This window comes from Rhopalosiphum maidis, chromosome 2, assembly GCF_003676215.2.
Source record: "Rhopalosiphum maidis isolate BTI-1 chromosome 2, ASM367621v3, whole genome shotgun sequence".
Classification (NCBI taxonomy): Eukaryota; Metazoa; Arthropoda; class Insecta; order Hemiptera; family Aphididae; genus Rhopalosiphum; species Rhopalosiphum maidis.
In genome coordinates this window covers 38,937,316-38,965,308 of record NC_040878.1, presented here as the reverse complement: position 1 = coordinate 38,965,308, position 27,993 = coordinate 38,937,316, and the positions used below count along the sequence as shown (strand labels likewise).

At 28.0% G+C, this 27,993-nt stretch overlaps 6 protein-coding genes across 6 annotated transcripts; 3 read left to right on the top strand and 3 right to left on the bottom strand.

Moving 5' to 3' along the window:
* Nucleotides 1-1,075: 1,075 nt before the first annotated feature.
* On the top strand, nt 1,076-3,447 carry LOC113552458. Its single transcript, XM_026955337.1, has 3 exons — nt 1,076-1,106; nt 1,795-2,341; nt 3,138-3,447. Exons 1-3 carry the CDS (start codon nt 1,076-1,078, stop codon nt 3,445-3,447), a joined length of 888 nt encoding a protein of 295 aa, XP_026811138.1.
* A 1,491-nt stretch (nt 3,448-4,938) lies between these two features.
* LOC113554405 (ribosome production factor 2 homolog) lies at nt 4,939-7,898 on the top strand. Its single transcript, XM_026958233.1, has 6 exons — nt 4,939-5,081; nt 5,142-5,274; nt 5,340-5,499; nt 7,013-7,295; nt 7,375-7,516; nt 7,592-7,898. Exons 1-6 carry the CDS (start codon nt 5,059-5,061, stop codon nt 7,850-7,852), a joined length of 1,002 nt encoding a protein of 333 aa, XP_026814034.1. The 5' UTR covers nt 4,939-5,058; the 3' UTR covers nt 7,853-7,898.
* Nucleotides 7,899-7,908: 10 nt separating this feature from the next.
* LOC113551340 (8-oxo-dGDP phosphatase NUDT18-like) lies at nt 7,909-10,089 on the bottom strand. Its single transcript, XM_026953531.1, has 6 exons — nt 9,392-10,089; nt 8,997-9,187; nt 8,731-8,925; nt 8,496-8,668; nt 8,331-8,436; nt 7,909-8,278 (listed from the first exon to the last, which is right to left on the bottom strand). The coding sequence occupies exons 1-6, from the start codon at nt 9,495-9,497 to the stop codon at nt 8,033-8,035; spliced, it is 1,017 nt and encodes a 338-aa protein (XP_026809332.1). The 5' UTR covers nt 9,498-10,089; the 3' UTR covers nt 7,909-8,032.
* A 699-nt stretch (nt 10,090-10,788) lies between these two features.
* Nucleotides 10,789-12,536, top strand: LOC113553935. Its single transcript, XM_026957531.1, has 2 exons — nt 10,789-11,272; nt 11,916-12,536. The coding sequence occupies exons 1-2, from the start codon at nt 11,204-11,206 to the stop codon at nt 12,336-12,338; spliced, it is 492 nt and encodes a 163-aa protein (XP_026813332.1). The 5' UTR covers nt 10,789-11,203; the 3' UTR covers nt 12,339-12,536.
* Nucleotides 12,537-13,067: 531 nt separating this feature from the next.
* Nucleotides 13,068-14,063, bottom strand: LOC113554017 (trafficking protein particle complex subunit 6b-like). Its single transcript, XM_026957659.1, has 4 exons — nt 13,819-14,063; nt 13,644-13,705; nt 13,377-13,578; nt 13,068-13,304 (listed from the first exon to the last, which is right to left on the bottom strand). The coding sequence occupies exons 1-4, from the start codon at nt 13,891-13,893 to the stop codon at nt 13,173-13,175; spliced, it is 471 nt and encodes a 156-aa protein (XP_026813460.1). The 5' UTR covers nt 13,894-14,063; the 3' UTR covers nt 13,068-13,172.
* A 5,227-nt stretch (nt 14,064-19,290) lies between these two features.
* Nucleotides 19,291-24,967, bottom strand: LOC113551851 (blood vessel epicardial substance-like). The gene is given in 9 exon segments (XM_026954384.1): nt 19,291-20,183; nt 20,853-20,966; nt 22,291-22,456; nt 22,554-22,694; nt 22,760-22,862; nt 23,390-23,547; nt 23,913-24,272; nt 24,274-24,296; nt 24,357-24,967. Coding segments are annotated over 8 exon segments (1,095 nt in total). The 5' UTR covers nt 24,397-24,967; the 3' UTR covers nt 19,291-20,183; nt 20,853-20,862.
* Nucleotides 24,968-27,993: the final 3,026 nt, after the last annotated feature.

Genomic DNA, 27,993 nt, shown 5'->3' with positions numbered 1-27,993 from the left:
ATAGACCTATGAAAAAAACACGAAAAAACACAGATTATGTTCTTACCTAAAAGTTTGATAACGGGTCAATTCACTCTAATATCAATGTAGGTATTAATATATTAATATATTACTACTGTTTAATTATTATTATTTTGTAACTGTATTTTTATTATTATTTTTTGTCTTACTTTTTATTTTTTGTTCTTACTGTAAAATACTTAAAAATATAAACCTGATACTGCTCATACAAAAGGGTTATTACCCGTTTATCATAAATAAAATATATTTTTTTTATGCATTATAATTGACATTTAATATTATTAATATTATATACGTTTATTTATTTATTTGTTATTGACCGTAAATGAAAAATTGATTATTTGTTTAAAATTATTATATTATTTATAATATCAATTTTTAATTCACTTAAAAATTAAAATATTACACATACACATTAAATACATGTCAAGTCAATACTAATATATTATAAAAAAATTTATAAATAATATTAATATTTCATAATAAATTGTTTTCTTAATTTGAATATAAAATATATTTTTTCATTATTATTAAGTGTTGTCTGGTAGACATTTTATGTTTCCGGAAGAAATCGATGGAAAACGTTGAATATTGAACTTATAGAGTATTTTTTTATGTAAGTATTTAATATAGTTCCACTCACGAAGATTTCTTTAAGATATTTAAATAACTCATCTTGTCTCTTCGGCACCAATAGGAATATTTAATTTTATATTTTTAATTATTAATTCATAAAATCACTATTATAATAATTAAATATTAATCAAAGTCCCCACTTGCCCCTACTTTTTTTTCTTAATTCACAAAATCGAATCATATTTTTCCTGGATTATTTATTCGCGATATCAAAATTGGAAACGACACATATGATTAAATAATATGTATATTCTGTGTCTGTGGTTCATTTCATATTATTTAAGAGAAAAATCTATGTTAACAAATCATAATGTAATTCCACCTCTATCTTCTAAGTATAACATTTACATTTCAAACAAATTACATAATTTTGTATTTTTGAGTTTAGAATTTATACAGATTATTGTTGTAGTCTATCATGCAAGAAGCACTAAAATTTGATTTCACGAGTAAGAATTTAATTTTATAATACTTTTATGGTATATTTTTGTTTCTTAATTTTGCATATAATTTGTATTAATATGAATATATGATGCGGTATTAATGTATTACAGAGTACAGGCATTTATATATTAATTTTGGGTATTTTTGTTATGTAGAAGTATAAATAAAATAATTTCAATTCCTATCAGAAAAATGATTGTATTATAAAGTTTGTATATATGTTTATAGAAATTATACTTATGTATTCACTTTTATTTATCAAACAAGTACTAACAAGTACTATCATCATTCATCAAAATTAAGTGAAATTATCAACACGACAACAACTTATATAGCCATATCAAGCTTTCACGAGAAAATATTTTTTCTTTGTCTGTGACAATTCTATCAACTATTTTGAAATCGATCATTTTTCTGTAGTTTTCTATTGTTTTTTCAGATTTTTCAACTTGTTTGTTACTCATTTTTTTTTAAATTAAACAATAAATAGTATAACTTATGTTAATTTTATCCATATTAAGTATCAAATTCATTGGCTTTCATTGAAAATTTAAATTTGAACACCTTGGGGTTTATTTGGGGGGGGTCTTAGGCGCTTAACCCCCCAAGTTTACCAAATTATCACCTATCCTCTAGGTTTTGACAGACAAGCGCCCTTGTTATATTATATGAATTATTATTAATACATTAAAGGCGCGCCGGATACGGTACTGTTCGACGCGAGCCTGGTGGCGTCGTACGATGAGGTGTTGGACGCGGAATGTGACGAGGATTGCGATCTTGATTGCTTGGTGACTGTACCTGAGGCCGGTCGTCGCGCGGCGTATGATGCGTTTCACAGCGTGCCGGAAGCGCGCGTTGCACAGAACCTGTATCTGTGCGCGTGCGTCGAGCTCAAGCACAGGACCGTGGACACGGACGACGACATCATCGAGCAGACCACCGAGTTCTGGCTGGACGTTGGCGATGACGACATCAAGGTGAAAGTTTGTAAAACATTTTTCGCCCGCACCCTGGGACTGCCGGACTCGCGACTGGAGGCACTGCTGGAGCCCGACACCTTCGAATGGTTCTCGAGATACCGTGACTACAGCAGATCCTCCGGCGACTGCGGCGAAGGTGATATCGATGATGACGAAAACTATGATGAGAATCACGGGCATCGACGACGGCGTTATGCGAACGGAAGGGTCTGTGATGACGACGAAATACCTTGCGCAGATTTCGTGCTAAATTCCAGGCAAGCAATAACACAATATACACTCAGAAGCAGATATACGGTGGGTGGAGGGATAAACGTTGTTGATTGTATAGTACTATAGTGCATATTACATTACTTAATACCTGCCATGAACTACATATAAAATTATATCTCCTCCCTTACATGAAAATTCTAAATCTGCCACAAATGTCCATAATACACTCTTATTATTATAAATTGTGTAAGATTCTTATCATATACATATATAATTAATTTATCCGCAATATAATATAGAAAAAATATCCTAAAAAGTTTATATCAAATTAACCAAACATAATTTTTGAATTTCTATTTTCTTGTCCTGCGACTTAGTCAGTAGTGGCGTTATTGAGAATGTTTTATAGAGGGGGATAAAAAAATAAATATTCAAAACCATTTTGTGGGGGTTTTTGCCCCCCACACCCCTTGTATTTACATTTTATATTTCATTAAATATCAATTATCAATTATCAAAATTCTTATTTTATATTACATATATACATACATATACTTACGTTAGGTCTAGGCTTATTTAAAAAAAAATTCAATATAGTATTATTAGTAGTACGCCATTGTTAGTAAGGATATACTAAGTGTGTAATTCGATGAGTAGAAGCGATTGCTAAAGCATGGTCTGATGAGATTTTTTAAATAATTGTTATGGCCCATCTAAATAAGAATCAATATAATGTTAACCCATTGTAGCAAATAGGAATATAAGTATTTGCTGCATTTGCATATTATTATACCTTATACGTAGGTATTTAATATTTGTATTGTAACATTATTTATTTAGAAAATATTTGGACAAAAACAATTCGGCATTCATTGAAGAAACTGATTCGGACGTAGAAGTATACTTGGACGGAATAACGCATTCAACTTACAATAATGTGATAAATTATATTCAAACTATACCGAGAGTGGTGAGTACTTGGATAAACCAAGAAAACAGCGAAGAAACGTTCAAATTCGAGTCTAGTATTAATTGGCATTTTTTGTATTTAAATTATTTAAAAAAAATCAAGAAGAATAAAAATAAAGTGAACGAAAAGCAGTTTAAAAAAATATACAATAGATATGTTAAAAATAGTTTTATGGTATAATTTCGATTAATATTTTTATTAAACGCGTTTCTTAATATTTCATATTCATATTATGATTATAAATTAATATGTACAAAATGTTTTTTTCATATTATCATTATTAAAAATAACTAAAAAATGTTTAGATGATTTGTATTTTATAATATAAATTATAAATTATAATGCATGTTCCTATATAATTATATAGATAATTCAGATAATTTTGTGTATGAGACGTAATAAATATAAATAATGTATATAACCTTTATTTTTTTAACATTTGAAACCATTACATGGAGATGAAATCGACTGTTTTCACAAGATTTGTTTTCATGCAGTAACGCGTACATTGAAATTATTAAAAATACAACATTTTTAACACACATATACGGCGAGGTCTGGAGATAACTATATAATTATAGTGCGGATGCTAACAGTATAGGTATATATTATATAATTAGAGATTCTGCGGCCTCTAGTAAGCGTTCAAAGCGTTATAAGAATATGTTTTTTTATTTTTAAGAGGTAAATGGCACATGCCCCGATTTTCTAATCCACACAACGTTAATAAGTTTTGGTACCTACTAATTCTGCTTATGGTTTCTCCACGGCCTAATCAGTATCCACCACTCTGTCAACCTCATTATATTTGTGTTTTCTCTTTTCAAGCCGGCTTGTAGTACTCTAGATTTTATGTTCTACAAGGGTGTCTCTTTCACAAACTAACCAAGCCCGTCACTCTGCTGCTAGGTTCCTCTGAGGAACTTACTCATTTATTGACCACCTTTATGGGCCTCCCGGCTTCATTTCTGAATGTTAGGATATCCTAGGTGAACTTGTAGAAGATCCTGAACGACTCTTTAGGCTCTTACAATTTGTATAACCTATAACATTGCAGTGTACCCAGGGCCCCCACATACAATCTCGGGCTCTTGTACTAAATGTTTGTCCGGGCCCATCTAAAAAATTACAAATTAATTTCAACGGGCCCACGGGCCCTTAAAATAGCCGGGCCACTGTACTCAATGTCTATCAGTTCTCTCCTTGTGGGGGCCCTGAGTGTACCAGTGTATACACAAGTATCAAAGTGATTAATTATTTCTTTCAGAAATTATAGGTCATATGTAATATAATTTAATAATGTTGATACTTTTGTTAATAAAAATTGATAATGGTTTTTATTTTAAATGGTTGTTATATATTACAGACGATATACGTACATTTATTACTTTTACATAAACATAAGTATTAGTTGTTAATCTATTTTTAAGCGATATTAATTTCTATATGAAAATGTATTTAGCCTAGAAAAAGGGCCATAAAAAACGGAAAATTAATATGAGATTGATATTTTTTTAGATGAAATCGGTGTGTTTGAAAATCCGCCATTGATTAAACTATATTTTATCAATATCGTACCATACTTCAGTCTTATATGTGTTATCATTAATTAATATTTTATTGCTGATACTGATATAATAAAGCACGTGATATTATTATTTAATATTTATTATACGATAATATAGATACCTACTCGTATTTAATATTTATAATTCCACTATTGAATATACTTATTTTCAATTTCAATTTCGTTAACTAATTTGGACATAAGTTTTGTTTTATCTTTTTAAAATGGCCGTCATTCAAAGAGTTGTGTATGTATTTTTTTAAATTATTAAATTGCTGTTTGTTTAATTGAAATCATATTATTATAGGAAACCGAGGACAAAACGAGGTAAAAGAATTTTGTTAAAAAAAGAACCCAAGATTGTCGAGAACACAAAACACTGTGTATTTATTCCTGGCCGTAAATCATCTTTACAAGTTAGCAGTTGCATGAAAGATTTGGTAAGTTTAATGTTAAATCAAAGAATGATTTATGGTTTAATTTATTGGTACCTAATTTTTAACAGCTGAAACTCAAAAAACCAGATGCTGTCATGTTAACTCAAAAAAATGATATTTTACCATTTGATGACGCAGTGCAAATTGAAAAATTATTGCAGAAACACGATTCTTCTTTATTTTTTTTTTCATCACACAATAAAAAAAGACCAAACAATTTGGTACTTGGTGAGTAATAATTAATAAGTGACATAGGTATTGAATGTTTATTTAAAAATATAAAATTGTATATCAAATCCTGTCTTCATAAAATATGGCCACTATGTTTAACATCTTGATTTATATGTTTCTGTGATTCTTACTCTGGGGCTTACTCAGCGCTCAAATTGAGAAAAATTAAATAGAGGAGCTCAATTAAACAATTTAAAAACTACGTTATAAGTGCACAATTACTTAACACCGTCTCATGGAGGGCGCTACCATAGTAATACCTACTTCCCACATCTTATAGAAGAAAATAAAGAATAATAATTAACATACATAATTTATTCAATATACTAAATAGATAATTAAATTAATAATTATTTTTTTGATATTAAAAATCATAAAATTTATTATACAATTGATGTAAATTGAAATCCACATTTTTATAAAAATTATTTTGGACATAAGTTTGTGATGTCTCTCCATTGCATGGGAACCATGCAAAAATATAGTAAAAGAGCTCTGCCCCTCCTAATTCAAACACTGGGCCTACACATAAAAATATAATAACCTCTAATAAATTGAAACTACTTTTAAATAGTTATTCATGTAAACGTCCTCTAAATATGTATTTTAAATTATGCATAATATGTTATTTTATAATCAAGCGGTTCCCAACCTTTTATGAGCGTAACCCTAACATTTTAAATTTAACTTATTGCGACCCCCAAAAAAAAATCCATAATTGCAAACAATACTTTCATTTATTTATATCAAATCGGTAAATATGTAGTACATATCTATTTTCTATTTTTTATCTATTTTTTTCTATCTATCCTCAATAGATAGAAAATTATATACCTATAATTATATAGTACCTATCCTACACCACACTATAAGGGTACGACCGTGCACAGCCCACGTCAATCCATTTAGATATTACAAATTATTTTCTTCTTCGATCATTTTACTATCAGAATATTTTGGGAGTTTTATTTTCTGAAATTAAAATTATGATATAATAAAATTTAATATGTAAATTGTAAGAAATGCTTTTGCGACCCACCATGAAAACCTCTGCGACCCGAGGTTGGGAACCACTGCTATAATCAAATAACTTACAAAATAATAAACAATTTATTTTAAATGTTTATTTGGCATCAAGTAGTATCAAAACACTATTAAAATTATTTTAATGAGATACAGTATGACTTCAATAGAAATTAGATAATTTCTATTTATTTAAAAACTAGTCTATAACATTTAATTTTAATTAATTTACTTCCTAATTATCTAATTTTATTTAAGATTCTAAATTAGTAGTAATATACTAATGTGTACTTCATTTTTTTTTGTAACAAGGCATTGGGTGTAGTTAAGTTTATTATTTAATAAATGTTAGTTAAATTTAATTTATAACTAGTATCATTTGTTATTATACACGTTATTGATATTTAAAATTATTTTTACAATATTGTATAAATGTAATTTAATGATCTTTACACTAAATATTATAATATAATTATTTGTTTAACAGGTCGCACTTATGACCAACACATATTAGACATGTTTGAATTGGGTATTGAATCATATAAAGGGTGTAGTGAATTTAAAGGTTTATCTGAAATCTCAGCTGGTGTAAAACCAGTTTTGGTTTTCTTGGGTGAACAATTTGACAGTGATCAGCAGCTTAAACGTATACGCAATTTATTCATCGATATGTTTCAAAGACAACCACTTAAACAAATAAGACCAAACGGTATTGAACATGTTATGTCTTTCATAGCTGTCGATAGTAAAATTCTATTACGTTCTTATAGGTAATTTTGATATATTTCTCTATTAATAAAGTAAAATACCTAAATATCAAATGTTTTTTTTTTTTTTTACTTCCCATAGGACAGTTTTGTCGAAAACCAGTTTAAAAACTCCACGTGTTGAACTCCACGAAGTTGGTCCATCTGTTGATTTTGTTGTTAGAAGAGATCATATGGCTAGTGCTGACTTATTTAAAACTGCATGCAAAAGACCCAATATTAAGGTATACATGTTTTTTTTTAGAAATTATTATTCTTAAGGTTATGTACTTAATTATATTTTTAAATTTATTATTTAGGGTAAAAAAATCAAGAGTGTACGTCGTGATAATTTCGGATCTAAATTGGGACGTCTGCATATGACTAAACAGGATGTAAACACACTGCAGACAAGAAAGATGAAAGGTTTGAAGAAAACATATGCAGAGAGGAAAATGAAAAGGAAGAGTGATGAAGATAAAAATGGACCAGCAGTTAAAAAACCTAAAGTTGCAATTCAAAGTAAAAAGTTGAAGAAATTTAGTAAAAAAGGAAGGAAATTAAGAGGTGGACAAGTTTAACAATTTTTTTGTGATTTAATTATAATAATAAATTTTTAAAAAAAAATATTGTTATCAAACTTTAAAAAAAATAATATATATATTATATCACTACTTTTCTGTGCATATTAACATTAATATAATATAGCACATTTGTAGTTTGATAAGCATAAAAATAATATGTATGGCTTAATTAACTGTTTAACATATAACTTTAAGAGGAACAGTCATGTTACGTATAGTTCTCAACGCAATTAATTTTGCACATTCTGTGGATACAGCCGTCCAACTATATTTGCCAATAGGGAATACATCTTCCAATGTCTTTTGGAAAGTAACCAATAACGATAAACATAAACCATCATTAGAGCCTTCTGGTTGGCCGCAATGTTCAATGCTTAATACTCCATGAGGTTTATGCAGAGCTACATCAGCACCAAATATTTCCTAAAAATATTATAATAAATATCTGTTTATATAACAAAATATATGCGATTACAGTCATAAACTTGCGTAATGTTGAATGCAAATTCCGATTGTGGTTTATTTCACACATTGGAAAATGGGCTTGGGTTTTTTCTGACATAAGCACATATAATTTAGCACTGAAATAAATAATTAACCATTAAAAAGGTGGATATTACAATTTGTAAATTTAACCCACCTGGTTTTTTGTCTAGCACAGATAAGAAGACGTAATAAAAGTTTTTTATGAGGTTTAATAACAGGCAAAAGATTATGGTGCCAATCGTTCCGAATCTTGTTTTTTTTAGTTACATTATGAAAAGCTCGACCACATTCAATCAATGGTATAATATCATTGGAACGAAGAGTAACCTAAAATTGAACAAATATGATAATTATTCATTACACATTTATAGTTGATTAGATAGTCATACTTCAGAAATATTTTTAATCCATTTAGCTTGTAGAGATTCACTATCAGCTTGAGCTGGTGTTTTCAAACAACCGCCAGTAACATTTCCAGTGAAAATAAATCGAAACCATGCTTTAGATGCAGCTTCCACGGACAATAAAGTAACAAGTTCCATTTCTAATCCTGTTTCTTCTAAGCATTCTCTTTTAACGGCATCCTATTAAATAATACATTTTTAATTTAGTTAAAATTTTATTTTCTAATCATATTCTTTTATGTTTAACAGACTTGTAAATTTTCCCCAGGTTCAACACGACCAGCAGGTAGGTACCATTGACCAGCACAAGTACTTTTTGCTTCTTGCATCATGAGCACTTCGTCATCACTGTTCACCAGTACCACTAGTACAATATATGTAACTGTACTTTTTGTAACTGGTACATAGTCAGAAGGCCCAATGGGTGTTACACCCTTAGCCACTAAAATAATTAAAAGTTCGAGGATTTTGGTGAAAAGTATTTAAATAACATATATATTATAAGTTTTCCAACATTCAATTCAATTAATTATTTTCATAATTATAACTCAGCGAAACAACCCTTCAGTGCTTTAAGTACGATTGTGACATTGTATCAACAACAATAATTTTAAATTATAAAATATCTATTAAACCATATTATTACCACAAGCTTCATTTTGATCAGCCAACGTAAAGTCACACAACTCGTAGTTTTCGTCCAAAGCTTCACCATGTAACAACTTCATAACTGTTGTTTCTAACGTTGCCATCGTGCACACGTCGATTGATTATCAGTGTAAAGCGTTTTTAAGACAATGGTGATTTATTAGGATTATGAACTACTGGTCTGCTCGTTTAGGGACTGAGGAACAGAGAAACGCTAGAATCGGATTTTCGACCAAACGAGAAATCGCGGGACTACTCAGAACTGGGCGCACACTCGGGGGAGTGATTTACAGTTACCAGACGGCCTTGGACCGAATACCGATGGTGTACGACTGGTTGGGACTAGGGGTGCACGAAGACTTCTTCGCGGTCGCTTTGGTCTAGCATTCGATCTATTGTCATCGTTTACGATTTGCTCACTGCCGCGTAATACGTGTACAATGCACATAGTACATACGATAAATCATGTTTAGTTTTATTATGATCGACGTGATCTTAAACGAAGACGGAGGGAGTAGGAGGAAGATAAATAAGAATTAAGAAGGGGTTCAATGTTGAAAGAGTACAAGAGTTCAACTCACTGTAGTAATAGGTGTAGTAGTAATATTAGACCTATCAGACACCACTACACCAGTGTATCACTGTTTGGAATTTAGATATGAGATAGGTTGATACTGTTGATAGTTATTACCCACAGGGAGCTGCAGAGATTTGTATAAATCTATAATATCACTATGGTTTAAGAATCTAAATATTATATTGCTAATACTGGTATTTATTACTATGTATAAAGATATCATTTGTAAAAAGTGCTCGCCACTTAGATTCAGACAACGATATATAAAATTATATATTATACTAATACTATTATACTTATAATTAATATTCAATATATATGTATTGTGGATTCTTGCCTCCTGGAATGTGGACCCGTGAATCGTGATAACAACAATTCAGTTTTCGGCGGATCAAACGTGCCAACCATGGATAATATAAAATAATAATAATTTTTATAAATCTGGTGCTTACGCAGGAATTAATATATATATTTATTTTATACACATATATAATTGACTTATTAACAAAAATAGGACGATAATAAAGATATAAATTTATATTATTATCTTATACAGTATCATTAGTATCTCTAGTCTATAGTCTTAAGTCCAAGGTGGATATTTTCTCCACAGAATAGAATACAATATGTTACATAATAAACTGTATATGATCTAAGATGTGATCCATTGAGTAGTTAATTATTGTTCTGTAGATCCTGCTTTTTTTTCGTAATTATTCCGTCACACAGAGAGTAGAGATCTTTTCCACTGCGGCTACACTGTAACGCTAATATATGTTATTCAAACAGTCCGTTATAAATTCTGTGATAGGTATAGTATAAAATAAAACGCAATTTCGCCAATTTACAATTTTCTAATGCTTCAATCTTGAATAGTTGAATCTTCATTCAATTGCCGTTATTGAAAATTTTCAACAAAATATATTAATGAATAAATAATAATTATAGAACATTTTTTTAAGTAACTGCCTGCTGATAATCGTTTATCGTTTTTATAATTGTTGGAATTAAGTAGTGTAAAAAGAGGTTGTGCGTTATTCACACACCACGGTTGAGATTTTGTGAATGTTTTCAACAACTATATTGTAGTCAGCGCTCAGTAGGTTGATATCTACATTACTCAATATTGTCAATACTAGAATTGCGCTGTTTACAGAATTTCGTTGAAAGTTTGTTAACTTTCAATATCGCGTATCATCTGACATCTTTATTGTTTGCCTTTTTCAATTAGAAATGTCGAACATAGTGGAAATTCCAGATCCGCGATCGCCTACTGTGGCTTTTGTCAGAACTCCGTTACGAGTAAGTTGTCTATATTATTCCTTAAAATATGTTATTTTATGTACAGTAATTTTTAGTATTAATCAGTTATTAGTTGCACTATATGGTTGGAAACTATTTAATTAATATCTTTTATTTAACATATTTTATGTGTTATTATATTTTCACAGTTCACACTTACATATTTAAAAATTACCGTATCTTTTAATCAGTTCATTATAATTAATAAAATATGATGGGCAATCTATTTCTAAAATCATACACAGGAAAAAGTATAATTAGTTTGAAACCCATTATATTGATGACATAATGTCCAATATATTGTGACTTAATTCCATTTGTAAAATGTAATTATTATTTTCTTTTTTTTTTTAATTACAATTTTTATTACTGAAATATATTACTAAATTTATTAATAAAATTCTGATTTTTTTAAAAATTGCATTAACTTGACATTTTTTATTGGAATTCATAATACTGTTTTTGTAAAAATAAAATTTACAATAATTATGAACAAAATAAAATCATTTATGTTTTAAAATGTATATTGCCTCATTGCTATTTAAATGAACAAGATATGGCTGGCGTTATATACTCCAAAGCAATTGAGACAGTTTAATCAAATATACTTTTTGTAATTAAATGATTTCTATTTACATAACAGGTGGTCAAAATGATAATTGATGAAGAAAATAAATCTACAGAGACAAGAATAAATAATGAGTTATTTGAAAACACTTTGTCTGGAAGTCTAATAATGTCAACACCAATTAGTAACACTTGTGATACAGATGATTCATTTCATTCAGCAGTTGGTGAAAATGATTTTGAACCTTTAATAAACAGTAAGGATACTAAAGTAATGAAAGATAGTAGTAAAAAAAATAGGAGAGCACTGGGGTGCATTAAAAATCGTTTGATTGAAACACCAAAAACGGATATGCGTCGTAAGCTTTGGCGTAACATGGAGGATGAAAGAGTAAAAAATGGAGTAAATAATGGAGTTGAAAATACACCACCCTTACCTTTCATGGATTTGACTGCTTCAGCTCCACCAAAATTATATAGACCCCGCAAGTATACATAAGGTCTTTTTATTTTTAATATTTCATTTAATTTTTATTTACATCACCATAAAATTTCTGATTTGTCATTTACTATACCTATATTTTTGTTCTAATCTAGTAGCATATTAAGGAGAACCCAATATAACTCATTCTCACTTTATATACAAATTGAATTTTTTTGCACCAATGTTTGTAATATACATTTTTATGCCTTATAGTCAAAAAGGTTATTAAATATTTCTTTTAAAACATAATATATAGTATATATTAAATTTTATTTATTTTGTAATTATTTAATCAAAATCAATGACATATTATTTTAGTGTGTAATATACCTGAATAAATGTTTTTAAACATAAGTTCAAATAAAGTATAGTGGCATATATAAATTACTATTGGCTATATTTGCTCAATACTGCAACTGCATCAGTATATAAATACCATTATTATTATTAAGAATAAGAAGTAAAAATAAAATCTTTAGTATTCTTTATAATCCTTAAAATGTATTTGGTACAAAGGTTCTAACTTCTAACCTGTATTGTTTGTGTTCAATGTATACGGATTATGATTCATATATCTTATTAAATTGCAATAGAAGTTTAATATGAATTACTTATAAAATACTTTATTTTTGTAGACAATAAATTACACACAAATCTGTCAATAACTTTTAAGTAATTAAATACATTAATTATTGTTAATTTACATAGAATAGTATAATAATTGTTTACATTATAGGTAATCATTGGATTGAATTCTACAATATTAAAAGAAAATATTTTATAATATTGATAATTCAATTTAATTATTAATTTATTTTCCATGTATGTATATAAATAATATGATCATTATTAAGATGAAGATGGAAGTACTTGTATATGGAATTTACACGATGGCATTCTAATTATTTCAACTGTTACAATGCTTGAAATTCCAAAATTTTCTAAAGCTCCTCGAATCAAACCACATGTAAAAGTAGCGTACTATAAAATAAAGATAATTAAATTAAAATCTTTAGGAATACAATAAATGTTCATATATTTTACACAATTTACTTTGGGTGCAGATTTAAGGTACTGTGTGCCATTTGACAGTTTGCTGAAAAATCGAAATTCGTTATCGTGTAATACGTAAACACCTTGATGATTAGTTCGTAAATTATCCACCTGCTTTTTATACACACAAGACCAAAAGTCTGTACATATAAATTTTAAAACTTCTAGCTCTTCTTTGTACCTTGGCAATTCTTTTGTTATTCTAAGCAGAAATATGGTGGTTTCACAAAAATGCATGATAACTTTAGATAATATATGATAATTTACCTTTCAATCAGTCGCCATCCACATGAGTAACCCAAGTGTTCTAATATTGATATATCTTCGTCCTATACAAACAATTTTGTAGTTTAGTAATTCAAATAAAAATATATTTTTTTCAATTAAAATGTAAAAAGCATTAAATTATGTTATTATTAGCCGTTAAGTGTATAATAATTACTTCGGCGGACTTGGATACTAGATATGACACGATTTCTGAGTGTAACATATCGAATAGCACGTCTTCCGCGGACATTTCTCTGTCAATATATTAACGAAACTAAATTTAATTTTGCAATTCGTTAAGTAATTCTGCAGAGCACTCCGTATGACTGTAAACACCAATAGCATTACACACTGACAACTATTAATTTTAAATTAACATGAAATCAATGATATAATACATTAATAAAATATAAATTAAGTATAATGATTATAATAATATAGGATATAATTATCAGATAACAGTGGACTTTGATTTATCAGTTTATCAAGAGTAATCACTCCAGGAGAGCACGTTATACAACATACATTGCAATTCAAAGCTGTAGCGGCATCTAGTCAACAATTTATGACGGATAGACGCACTCTTAAAAAAGGCAAAATTGACTTTTTTTACGTTTTTATATGTTAATATTGTTTCAACAACAATTCTTATTGTAAGTGTGAAGTTTCGAAATTGAAAATTTATTCCTTCACCCTGACGATGTATATATACGGTATACGTCAATTACGTCCTAACATCGACGACCTACTAGGAAAAACGTAAATCGATCGCAAAATAAAAATTTGTCAAAACGAAATTTCCCGAAAATTTTCTTTCTATTTTTTGAAAAATGTATGGTCTAAGAACACAATTTAATACCAAAGAATACAGCTTAAAATATTTAACGAGATGAAAAATAATCTAAAGAGGCTTCTAATTTAATCCTTGAAAATTTCAGGACGATATAACAAATGTTGACAGAGTTGGTATTTTGATTTATTACATTTTCAGGAAATTGACCGGAACACTTAAATTCTTTAATATTAGTGATATTGTCTGACATTTTCGAGGATCGACGCATAAGCATCTTAATACTTAAAAAAATAAATCAATATTGAATAAAATTTAAATTAGCCAGTGTACTGTGTAGTATAATTAAAAATATTCAAATATCTACTTATTCAGTCTTGTTGAATATTACTTTGTGACGCACCATAACGTCCACAACTGATAAATCACTAACTGACCAATGTATTTTATGTGTATAAGGTATAACAATACTTAAAGTAAGTAAACAGCTTCTGAGAAAGATGAATAACTAATATAGTGTACATAGGCGTGCGCAAACCTGAATTTCGGGGGTGCCTACAATTTTTATATTTTAATAAATTATAATGCCTGAATAAACATTATTTAAATTATATCACATATTAATCAGTAGTATTACTAGTACCAAGTTATATAATATTTCATTAGATAATTGGATCTAAAATCTATTTTCAAGATAATTGCAATATGTTTTATTTATTATTTTTACTTTTGTAGTCATAATAACATCTAGCTGTTATAATCATAATAAATTTTACCACGTAAATTTAAAATATTTTAAGTTGTATAATTTTTTTTATCTCAAAACATAATTTTTTACAACATATTTTAAAAAAAATATCATTTTTATTCTAGTAACATTAGTTAAAATACGGACCCATATATATGCTATAGGACTTAAATCTTAGGGCCCCAATTACATGTCGGGGGTGCCCAGGCATCACACCCAGAATCCCCCGTGCGCACGCCTATAGTAAATTCTCACAAGACACTCGGTATTTCAATATATATATGCCTATATTATAGGTATCTACCTATTTTTTAGTCCTTAAAATTAATGTGCTTTGGTGTGTATTGGTTTTTTTGGTACCAATTTTGTTTAGAAATGTACTCTATACAGTGTACAGATTATAGCTATGTAAATTATATAGATTTTTGTACATATGTGGTAGACAGTTGGCGGTAGGTAAACTTAAGTAGCTAATAAAGGTGATTGAAATTGACGGATCAGTATAAAAAACATGGTTACGTTCCAATTTGACGGTTATTTTAACGATAGCCAGTGCCCAGTTCTTCTCAAGAATGTTAAAATGTCATATGATATCTATTGAGTTGTTAAATAGTCTTTTTGATGATTCTATAGTAGTGTTTTATCTTTCCGATCTTGATTGAATGTCTCTGATCTGTTAAATTAAATTAATTACTTATTTTGTTAACAATGAAATTCCATATACAGATATACATACATATCGATACACTTACTTGAAGGTTTCTTTGCCTTTGCCCAAATTCAATGGAAATTGATATTCTTTCTTCTATCTCTTTGTCAATAATAAAGACAAAGATAAGTAATAAGTATGTGTAACAATGCCTACATTTTAAATTATAATAAAATAATTAATTGAAACAAAACATCGTTAGCCATTTAAGACAGAAACAGAACCAAAATTACAATTAATTATTAATTTTAATTTATAACAAAAATGTGGAGAAAAGTGAGCAAGCAGAAAGCCTGAATAATAATTTGATTGTAGCAGATTTTATTTTGTTTTCCATATTTATTAACGAAAAAAACTGTATAAAATTATTTACTATCATTAAATTGAATAGGAATTATTTATTTAAATTTTATTCTGCATGGAAACAACAATTATTGCTCAATCGCCCGACTTCAGTTACATTTGTATAAACTATGTTGATTTCAACACAACAATACCATAATGATGAAGATTCATTTCAAAACCTTTACTAATTTAGTTAAACTATCTAAATTAGTAATACTGGAACAATATTCTAAAACATAGATAGAATAAATAATAATGATTATTATAGTTAATAAAAAGTAGCTTAAGTTAATCTGTTTATTTTATCAACCTAGAAACTATTCAAGTTGTATATATTTTTTTAGTAAAATTATTAGGAATTGTATTAGTTTAATATTTTCAATTTTTCATATTTAAGATTATAAATAATACAATAATTGTTTATGGTCAAGTGAGATTGAAAATTCCAACTTGGTTTGTAGTTTGTTTAACATCTATCAGCCAATATTTCTTGTTGTTTTTTTTTTATTGATTGATATTGCTATTATAAGTTAAGTAATTTATTTTACTATTAGTCATATCACATAATAGATCAAATTTAATCTTAAATAACATGGTACTTATTCTATTACGAGTATAATTTATAAAATTAATGGTATCTAATACAAGGTTGAGTTAATTTTGCTGAATATATTGTGTTTGAAATAATTATTATGTATATTACTAAAATGCATTTTTTTGGCACCCCGACCCCAACTCTCAATTTTGAGTTCAGACAGGCTTTTGTTATTGATGTAACCCCTTGATTTTTGAAGCGATCATAAGCGGGGGTGTTAGCGAAACGACTACACCCCAGCCTTGGAATTTTCGAATTTTAATTTTGCCATTCGTATTTTGTACAACCCTAACCTAATATATACAACCTCAATATTAACTACAAAGGATATTTAGTGGTATGTCGTATGTGCCAGTGCCATAACTCAACATTTTGGAAATCCTAATGAGTTATTATTTAGTGATATACTATCATTTCGACGTTAATATTTTATTACTTTCAAAGTTATCCTCAAATTTAATAAGGGGGCTATAAATAATCATCTTTACACTTGCTTAAATAAATTCTTGGGGCAAATTAATCCTATTAGTTTTCACTGCGGTATTGTTTATTTGTATTCTTTATTCCATCACCATTGTTTTATTCGTAAAAAAATTATTTAATTTTCAACAATATATTTCAACTAAAATTTTCAATAATCGATCGACGACCGACTGCATATTGAGTCTCACATTTCTCATTCTCACATGCAGTAAATTATAAAAAAAAAAAAAATCAGTGGTATGAAAATTGAAGCAGTAATGTGATAGAATGTGTCGGTACTTTGTGAAGGACTGCCTAAGCATAAAAACTAATTTTTTTTTTTTGTCAATAATTAATGAATTTGCATAACCAATTTCAGAATTTGCACATCAGTATCATCAGAATAGCAAAGATCAATTGGCGGTGCTGGTGAAACAATCTGTAGCATTGTCAGAGCTGGACTGAGTCAAACATTTCTATCAGGAAAATAAAAAAAATCGACCCACTTAGGTATACCTATAAAAACAACCCTAAAAACATATATTTTCATATAAAATGATTGTATATTATTTTGAGAATTTGGACATTTAATCATGTTTGTCGGCAGGATGAGACTTAACTGACAAACCTAAAAAAAAAAGTTCCTACGATTACAAGCGGCTCATCGGTAAACTCCCGGTATCCCGCCCACCCAGTTCATTGTCCATCTTATAAAATATTTTATATTGTTATCGTTTTGCATAAATTTGCACGACTCAAGGCAATCGCCAAAATTCGCAGTGGTTGTTTAGCAAATTTTTTTAAGGATTTGCAAATTGTGCTAGCACCAAATGAAAATGAAATTATTTAAAATTAAATTAGGTTGCCACTATTTAGCATGAATTTATGTCAGTAGTACTGAATATACAAGCTACTTAACTAGTCTGTTAATTGTTACCATCTCGTATACGGTATACTTGTAAGTTGTGACTTTTAGTCATTAAAGATGTAAATTCAATGATAAATAAGGAGAAGAGAATCCCCGAACAAAAGTCGGACGAAAAATTCTGATATCCCAAATTTAATAGTTGTTAAGTTAAGTCACCTAATAATATTTGCTTAGGTCTAAGGACTAACCTTATAATATATTATGTTATAGATTATCACTTTAATTCGAAAGTCGTAAATTACAAATTTATTACACACATTATCTTTACTTTTAAAAGTGAACTTCTCTGGATAATTTGGTATTTTGGCAAACGCTCAGTCTGTGTCATCTGTCTCTATGAAATCCTTATAGTGTTTTTAAATCTAATAATTTTTTTTTAGTGAAATTATCATTTTAAGTAAATGAAACACAAGTTCCAATTTCACATTAAAAATAATTGTAAAACAAAAACATTTATGATCTATATATTTTATTATTATTATTGTACTCGTATTTTTGGGATATTTAAAAGAATTCATAAATTAATAAAAATTGTATTTTGTAATAATTGTACTGTTTTTTGAATATTTTGTGATGTAAAAATGTATCACCATAAATACAATATTATAATTTAAGTAATCAAATATTTGTAAATGGTTATTCTTATTCCATTAATTATTAATATAAATGGAATTAGTATTTATTGATATATATATAACATGTATTAATATAATTTTTAAAAATACATTTTTATCGTATGACTTTTAAGTATAATACCAAATATTTAAAGGCTGAAAACAAACCTTATGTAAAATGTGTAGGTAACTCAATTGTTTCATTAGCCAATTTAGTTATAGTTGGTTTATTACATTTGTCTTTATATAAACATTGTTTTTTTTTTTTTTAATTAAACAATTCTTAGTTATAAACTTATAAATTAAGCTTAAGCTATGAAATTCGAAATATGGACATTCTAGAATTGATTTAACTTCAAAACTTAAACAGTGCATAGAACTTTGATTGTCCTATTGTTTTTAGCATTTAGATCCTAGTTGATCTAGTTCATAGTTTCAAATATATTAAAAAATAAATATTTGAATAAATATTTTTATTTCATTCATCACACTTTTTTTTTAAATCAAGATTTTGTACAATTACAATATGATTTTTATTAGTATAAATTATAACAATATTCATACAATCAAATATGTAATACCAGATGATCCATTTAACACAAAATCATGTTAACTGGATTATCCTATTTACAAATTACACAACATAGAGTGTCCCAGGTCTTGACACCTCAAGTTATTTTTTAGTAGCAGGAGTATATAAACACTATCACTTAGAAGTTTTAATTAGATTTTCATAAGTTGACATTGTATAAAACAATCCCAAGACCAAAGGACACTATACAAATTTTTATATTATATATTATACACAATTACATACAAATTTTATAATAATTAATAATGGACTAGTTAATTTTATAAATATCACTTTAGTAATACATTATCATATTAATAATTAATACATTATAGTATTCGAACAACAATAAACAACATGTAATATATTTATTAATTAAAACATTTGAATATCAGTACTTTTGAAATAAAACAAAATGTATGTTATTACTTAAAGAAACAAGGAGCTAGCTTACAAGTAATATTTGTTTAGTTCATCAAACATTTTCAATAAATTTTGTTTTGTTAAAAATCTTAAAATTAAGAAAAGTTAATAAAATAAATTGATATTACTACAGTGATTGTTAAATTCGATAGGTGCCAAAAATCAAATCTGACAGAGGTAAATTAAAAAAAACGACACCAAAATGTCAGAGTTAAAAAAAGAAAACAGATATAAACTTATTCTAAGATCACAAGATTATTAATTGTTTAAGGAAATATATTTTGTATTTTATTTTACACGGGAGTCTCGTGATCGACTTCTTCAATCCTACTCAATTTCCAGCCATTTGGGTCACCTGAAACAAAATTTAATTGATTAACTGATTAAACAAAAAACAAATGAAAGATTGGCCAATATTTATTTGGGGTGTTGAATTTAATAATGCCATTATCACACCTTGGTCTGTAGAAAAATAAAATATTGATTAACCTTGACTCTTAAGTTATAATAATGATACTTATTTAGGGGCAGACTGATTACATAATGGTGTTAGGCAATAGCGATCCAATTAAAGTAATTACATATTCATAAAATATTGGGTATAACACTACAACAGCAAAAATCTGTATTTTAATATTAAACGAATTATGTTTTATTTATATTTAAGTAAAGTGTATGCACTATGTACATGTGTGATATTTTTACTTTTAAATCTTGAGTTACTAGTATGAAATATTAATATAATATATTAAATCAATTAATTAGATTCTATTCTTACTACAATCATTGCTTATAGAGAGTAAGTATTTACATTGATATAATATTTATACAAACATATTTTTAATATTTTAAGCAAAACGTTTTGATGTTTAATTAATAAAAATATCTATCCAGTCTACCAAAGTATATATATATTTACACACACATATTAACTTGCATTCAACTATAAAACTTTGTATTGAATACTTTAGAATAGCCAAAAACAAAGTTATAATACATTCTATAAAATTCATACTACACTTACTTAAATGTTGTTATCTGTGCATAGTTCTCAACACGTTACGTAGAGTCTGTTGTGAGTACCACGAAGACTGGTCATTAATCAATGGACAGTGTTCCAGGCATGCGTTTTCATTCTCTAATAATAACACAAGTAAATCATGCAAAAACTAATTCTATAGAATTTTACTATTAAAGTAAATATACATGCTTAAAAGAAAAAAGCTAAAATTCTAAAAATATATTTTACAGAGCAAAGCAATTATATAATAATACACTTAACAATTTACCAGCATATAAAAGTAATCACAAATTACCTATAATAATTTAAGTTAAAAAAAAAGTATATATATTATAGGTTCTATTTTGATAAAAATCTATGACAATACTCATATTGCAGTAAACATAATTTTTTAATAGATGAAAAAAATAATATTCACTAAATGTATTAACTAAGAAATAACATTAGATTTAAATTGGATAGTTTAATAAACGTGGACATCTAAATTGTATAATATTATACTAATGTTTATGAATTTCTATTTTACTCACACAAATGAAAAACTAAATTATATAAACTGGATTTTTAATATAACTATATAATATAATAAGTTTAATATAGTTATTAATACCCAAAACCTATACACATTTTTTTATCAATATTATATTTATACTTCTTAAATATGTTTGTAATTAATTTTTCTTATAAAATTTCAAAAATGTAATTTTATAGATTGCTTAACTTTGAAGAAGATAATAATAAATTTAGTTCAGCTTGAATGCTATAGGTTATTTGCAGATGTCATATAATCATGTTTGATAGAAAACAAGAAATCATATAAACAAAAAGCACATAGCACAAATGCAGCTTACCTTTTGATGATTGCATTTAATACTTAGATTTTAAAGCAACAAAATAATATTAATTTAGTTTCACACAATTTACTTGTTCAATTATTAAATAATCAATATGTTGAATGTATATTCAAAAATTTAATTCATAATTAGCTAATTCATTTCCATTAGTATTTCTGATAAATTATTTATATATTGTACATATTAAATGTACAATATTATTTATCTCTTACTATAATAGGTGGACCAATAAGTGAAAATAATAAAACATATTTAAAGTTGGACTTTTTCAAAGTATCTTAAAAAAAAAATTAATTTTCAAAAATAATTTGTGAAAAACTTTATTAAGTTTTAAATTTTTACTATATGAAGATAGGTCGATAAAAAATGTTAATTTATATTGATAGATTATTCTTTGCATGAGTTAGAATACTGAATGAATATTATTTTATTTTAATAAATCACAAAGATAAATTTCAGCTTATGTAACATTGAAACTAACTTTAAGTAAAAATAATAAGTAGATACATTATACATACATATTATATAAGTAATAATTATTATCTAATTACAAATCAATTTATTTAGTTTAGTTTATGAATACATACCTTGTAACTCTCGTTTCAATATAGTTTCAATGCCTGCTTGTCCATCACCATTACGCTTTAAATAAAGAACTGTTTGTTTCTCATCATTTACATTATTTGCCATTTCAGTTTCTTCTCCGTCATACCACTGATTTGGTAAATGGCCATTAGACATAGTTTCACTTACCTTAGAAAGTAAGAACCCAATTACAAAAATTTTAGGTTAGTTTTATTTAATGCACTTAAATAAAATGACAAACATTAAGATGTTAATATTATAGTACCTGCATAAGTTTTTTTACAACATCTCGACCAAGAATGTGATCAAAAATAGTGTACAAAAATTTATCAGTAATTATTGACAATCTTAATTTGTCTCTATGCCATAATAATACCCTGGAATCTTCTACAGCTGTAACTGATACCTAAAATTATTTATAATTATGATTATTTTATAATTACTATATTTTATAATAATACAATTTATTACTTGAAAGAATTCATCAGTAGATACACCAAACCACTCTGGAGAATCTAGAAACTGATATGGGAAGACAATATGCAGAGCATTACCATTCTGTGATATTACTAATCTTTAACATAAAAGATAACAATTAATGATACACAAATATTAATTATTAGGGTATCTTAAGAGATTTTAGATCACACATATAATATAAATTATTACACATAACAATTAGATATGTATTTTTAAGAGAGTTCAGATTTCAGAATAACCAATAATATATCTTATTTCCATAACTAAGTACTCATGTTTATATTTCTCAAATTAGAATTTTTAATTTAGTTATTTATACCTTAAAATATTGTACAAGAATATATTATGTAATCAAATTTATTTAATTTAAATAACTTAGATTTTATATTGATACTTAAGATTAAAAAGTAATATTTCATATATTAATTAACTACTTACTTGTTTTTAATTTCAAATTTATAGATTATTATTAATTTATTAATAAAGTTAATGTGTCAATATAAATATGTAAAAAAATACTTTTATGAGAACCGCTTATCTTTATAACATAGACTAGGTAGAAATCTTACAACTCAATGTTAAGTTTCAACCAATTAATATTTATTTATAAGTTTTACTTACTTTCCTGAAAGTACCAATGATAAGCTGTCAACTCTCGTTACTTTTTCTTCAGCAAATATTTCAAGAGTTTTTAGGGGTCGAATCATTTTCATACAGGAAATAATTTTCCTAAATTGTTTACGGCTAACTTTTAAAGGGTAGAAAAGCGTTTCGTACACCTACAAATATTTATAATAAAATAACAAGTAATTAAAGAAGATGTTAGCTAGCACACTATTTATTTTCTCTACCTGACCCACACACAACATAAATAATTTTTATTCAGCAGAACCAACCTTGTATTGATAGCTTTAGTATGAAAATAAATTTACCTATAAAATAAAGTTAAAAACATTTTGTATTCTTATATTAGCTTTTTTACAATATTTTAATTTTTGAATTGATGTAGATATTTTTAACCACGATAATATTCTTATTACTAAATCTAACAACCTTAATTTGCTATGTTGTGAGTGGGTGATAGAGGAAAAACAAAAAGTGCCCTGATACTATTTAAAGAAGAAATGAAATTCAATGTATTTACTAGTTCTAATTCATCATTGAATTTTATCGGCCTGAGTTGATAGAATAACACTAAAATGTGTACAACATTGACAACAGCTGAAGCTGCATTCCACAAAAGACTGTCAACCCAACACTGGACGTTCCTAGCCCACAGCGCCATAATGGTAGTGGCACCGGCCAAACCAATGCGTATGAGGAGAATCAACTGACAAGGAGATCCAAATGGTAGCATGTAGCAAATAAACATGATGGCATGTGAAAAATGAAAATAAGGATGATTGAACACCGTGGGTAAACACAATTGGCTGAGCATGGCCACGGTGATGGAGTCCAGCACGGCGCTGTACGGCGCCATGGCTGTGTCGTTTGCACAGCCTCCTGCCGTCGTAACAACTGTAGTTACCTGAAACACGGTCACCGTTGTCTGTAAAACAGTAATTCGAAAATCGGGGTAAGGTCCTACCTTTCGTTTGAGCAGTCACGTTGACTTCGTTCAAATCCATTGTCGTTGTTTTTTTTTCGCTACTGTTGAACGTAAGAGTAGGTATCGTCGTCGTAATTATTGTTTTTATCTCCGACGTTGGGACCCTAGAAGAAACTGTACACCGCCGAATTCGATCATCCTGAACGCGATAAATATCGACGATGATCGTGCAAGATCACGAGCGACTGGCCGAAAATCGATAACAAGCGTCGTAATTACGACCGCCGGATACGAACTGTACCCCTCATAGATTCAAAGGCACTCGCTTAAAAGCGTCGTTAATCGTTATTTGTTATCGCAATCGAATACATGTCGTCGTCGTCGCCGTCGCCGTCTATCCGCACCACCGAACATCGTCGTGGTGCACGCGGGCAACTGCCGATAGCCGATATGCGATTAGTCAGAGGTATTTTTCCTTGGTCGGTTGCGGCGGTTTTCCCGACAGATGACGGACTATACCTAGCAACGCGGATTAACGTCGGCGGACGACGTTCTTGACATTTATTATGTAATTAATAATAGTAATAATAGTAATAATAATAATAATAATAACGATTATAGAGATATTGTTATGCGATCGCGCAGCAGCTGCTGCTGGGGTCCTGAGTGGAATGGGAAAGCAAAGAGAATACGAGAGAACGAGATCGACAATCACGCCGGGCACCGCGGCGACTGGTGCGCGTACTATAATAATATAGACAATATAGTATAATTTTTATTATTTCTTTGCGGTAGCCGTTAAAGCTGCTATAGGGGGTAGTTTAGGCAACGGCTGCTGTGACCAAACGGGTGGTTTGAATGTTTGATGAATGAGGAAAAAAAACAATGACATTAATGACAATAGGCATCAGACAACAGCTCGAGTGTTTTATATTTTAAGTACGATCTAATACGAAGGGCGGCATTACGATTACGTAGCATTCACAGTGGTTAGAGGGAGAAAGTGATAATACAACGTAGGCATCGATAGTGTTGATACTTGGTTGTGTTATAGCCTCATAGTGCAAAAAACATGTCGTTAATTGTTATGATTTTATAAATTGGTAATAATTACGATGATATGACGTACCTACTCAGGTTGGACTGGGTATTGTATTACTGTGGGCCTCAGCAATAGCCATAACTAATATTCACTTCAATAAGATGTTTAGTCTTTTTCACCAAAAATGGTCATAAATATAATAATAATACTAATATAATAATTTTTAATACTCTAGCTAACATATTTCTTTAATACTTCTTAAAATCAAATAAAATCTTTATATTATCACTTTCATTATATGATTTATATGATATTTTTTATTAATTTTTTTTACCTATTTATAGGTATGACAGGTTTTTTTATTATTGACGATAAAAAGTTATTTGCTGGGTCAAAATTCTTGAAAATTTATTACAAGATTTCTCATAAATAGTTCATAGTGAAAACATAAAATATAAAAAAAAATAATGTTTTATAGATATTATAAGTTCAAGTTTGAATGAAATTATATATTTAAATAATAAATAATGATGTAATTATTTTGTTATTATCTAAAAACATTACTCACAGGAACTTAAAATTTATAGATGTTATATATATATTATATAGTATTGTGAATTTTATTATACACACATGCCTACCTAAGTACACATTGTTTGAATCAAAACCTAATCGATAATTTCTATTCTTCCGGTCGAAAATATTTTGAGACTATACACCTAATAAATTCAGCACTCTAGTTTCAGTACCATCACTATCATGTACATTTGGATGTAATGAAAATAATACAATATGCACGCTAATTTAAGTAAGGTTATTCATATTAATAAGAAAGTAATAGATGAAGTTACAGATGCCGCGAATAGTTTGTTTAATAAAAAAAAAAGAAAAATGAAAGTAATAACTAAAACTGATAATTTTACTAAAAATCTTGCTTCCGCCTTCCAGCTTTAATTACTATAGATATATTTTGATATAGGTGATTCTATATTCTTATATCTACTTTATCACAAATAATGACTTGAAATAAACTCGAATATTCTAATTCCAAATAGCTATCCTATGGATTCTGGAGGTTTTAGTGTGCCAATATTGGTATTGTAAAAGACACTTACTAAATTGAAATGACTATAAGAGATTAGCTAGTTTGGAGCAAAGTGAAGCAGACATTTTATTACTGCATAACTTGTAAATTATTAAGCACATTTCCAAAGTCCACACCGTTATATGCTGTCATTTTCTGAAGGGTTTCCGTTTCCTACAGCGAAACTTTGGAAAAACTGTTTGATAAGGTTCCCGATTACCGAAATAACTTATATAAATTTAAATAAAGTTTGCTACTTACAAAACAAAGGAGAAAGAAAGCAAGTGTATTATAGGTCCCAGTGGTCCCAACCTCGGAACATTTAAAATTGAATAATTAACCTTGTGCTTTTAAAGAAACAAAAAAAAAAAATTACTCGAAGAAAAAGAAAAAGCAATGTACTACTCTGTAATTATTGATGATTCTGTTCATTAAGAACAGACTGTAATATAATTATATTGTTAATTTAATAGAACAGATAGAAAATCAATCATATACTTATTAGAAGAACGACTACTATGGTTTGTAAAATGTGGTAATTAAAGCGGAAAAGCTATAGCGGATCTCATTATGGACAAATCGAGTGAATTTAAAATAGCATTGGAAGACAGTATAGGCCAAGAGTATGATAAATGAAGTAATATGAAAGGTAAGTATAAAGGAGTCGGGCCATTATACACGAAGCCAAAAGTAAAACTATTTACTCAGCTTGTATTTGTCACTCTTTAAATCTCTGTGGGGAACAAGGAATATAGAGCTATCCACTATCCAGTATCTGTGTGAAAGTATATTTTTTGTCCCATTTTTCAAGTAAAGAAATGCTAATATATAGACCAAATTCAAGAATAAATTACTGCGCTAGTAAAATGATACCCAAAGGACTTAAAATGTGAGTTTACAGATGAACTTCAAAGTATAAAATTGATATATTCAGTCAATTTTTGCGAAAAGATACTCTCATTTGGGATCTTCTGAATAACATAAAACTTTAATCCTGGAAATGTATTTCCTAACCTAACTGTCGTGCTATGGATATTTACCTGCTACAGTAGCAAGTACAAAACTCTCTTTCTCAATAGGTACTTAAAAGAATCAACATCAACTATACGTTTTACATGCGTCAAGACAGATTAACAAGCTTAGAAGTGGTAGTGGTGGAACAAGAATTAGCTAAAACTACTAACTTGGACCGAATCATCAGTTTTTTCTAAAAAAAAAAATCTTTGTTTAATTATTGGTACTTTATTTAATTTTTCCATTTATAAATAAAAAATATATATATTAATTAAATCAAATACAGTATTTCCGGGTTATCTCGAGTACATATATATTTCCAAGACTACATTCTAAAATCTAAAATCATCTTGATTACCTATGTTGACCACCTCGTATAGGAAACCTGATAGTAAATAAATCCTGAATCTGTTTTAATTTTACATTCCCGCCTTTTAATCTGTACTGTATCATCAATTTAATTTTGTGTTGTGCAATTTACAATGGCTAAATATATTTACTATTTAAGTATGCAATTTACTATACACTTATTATGC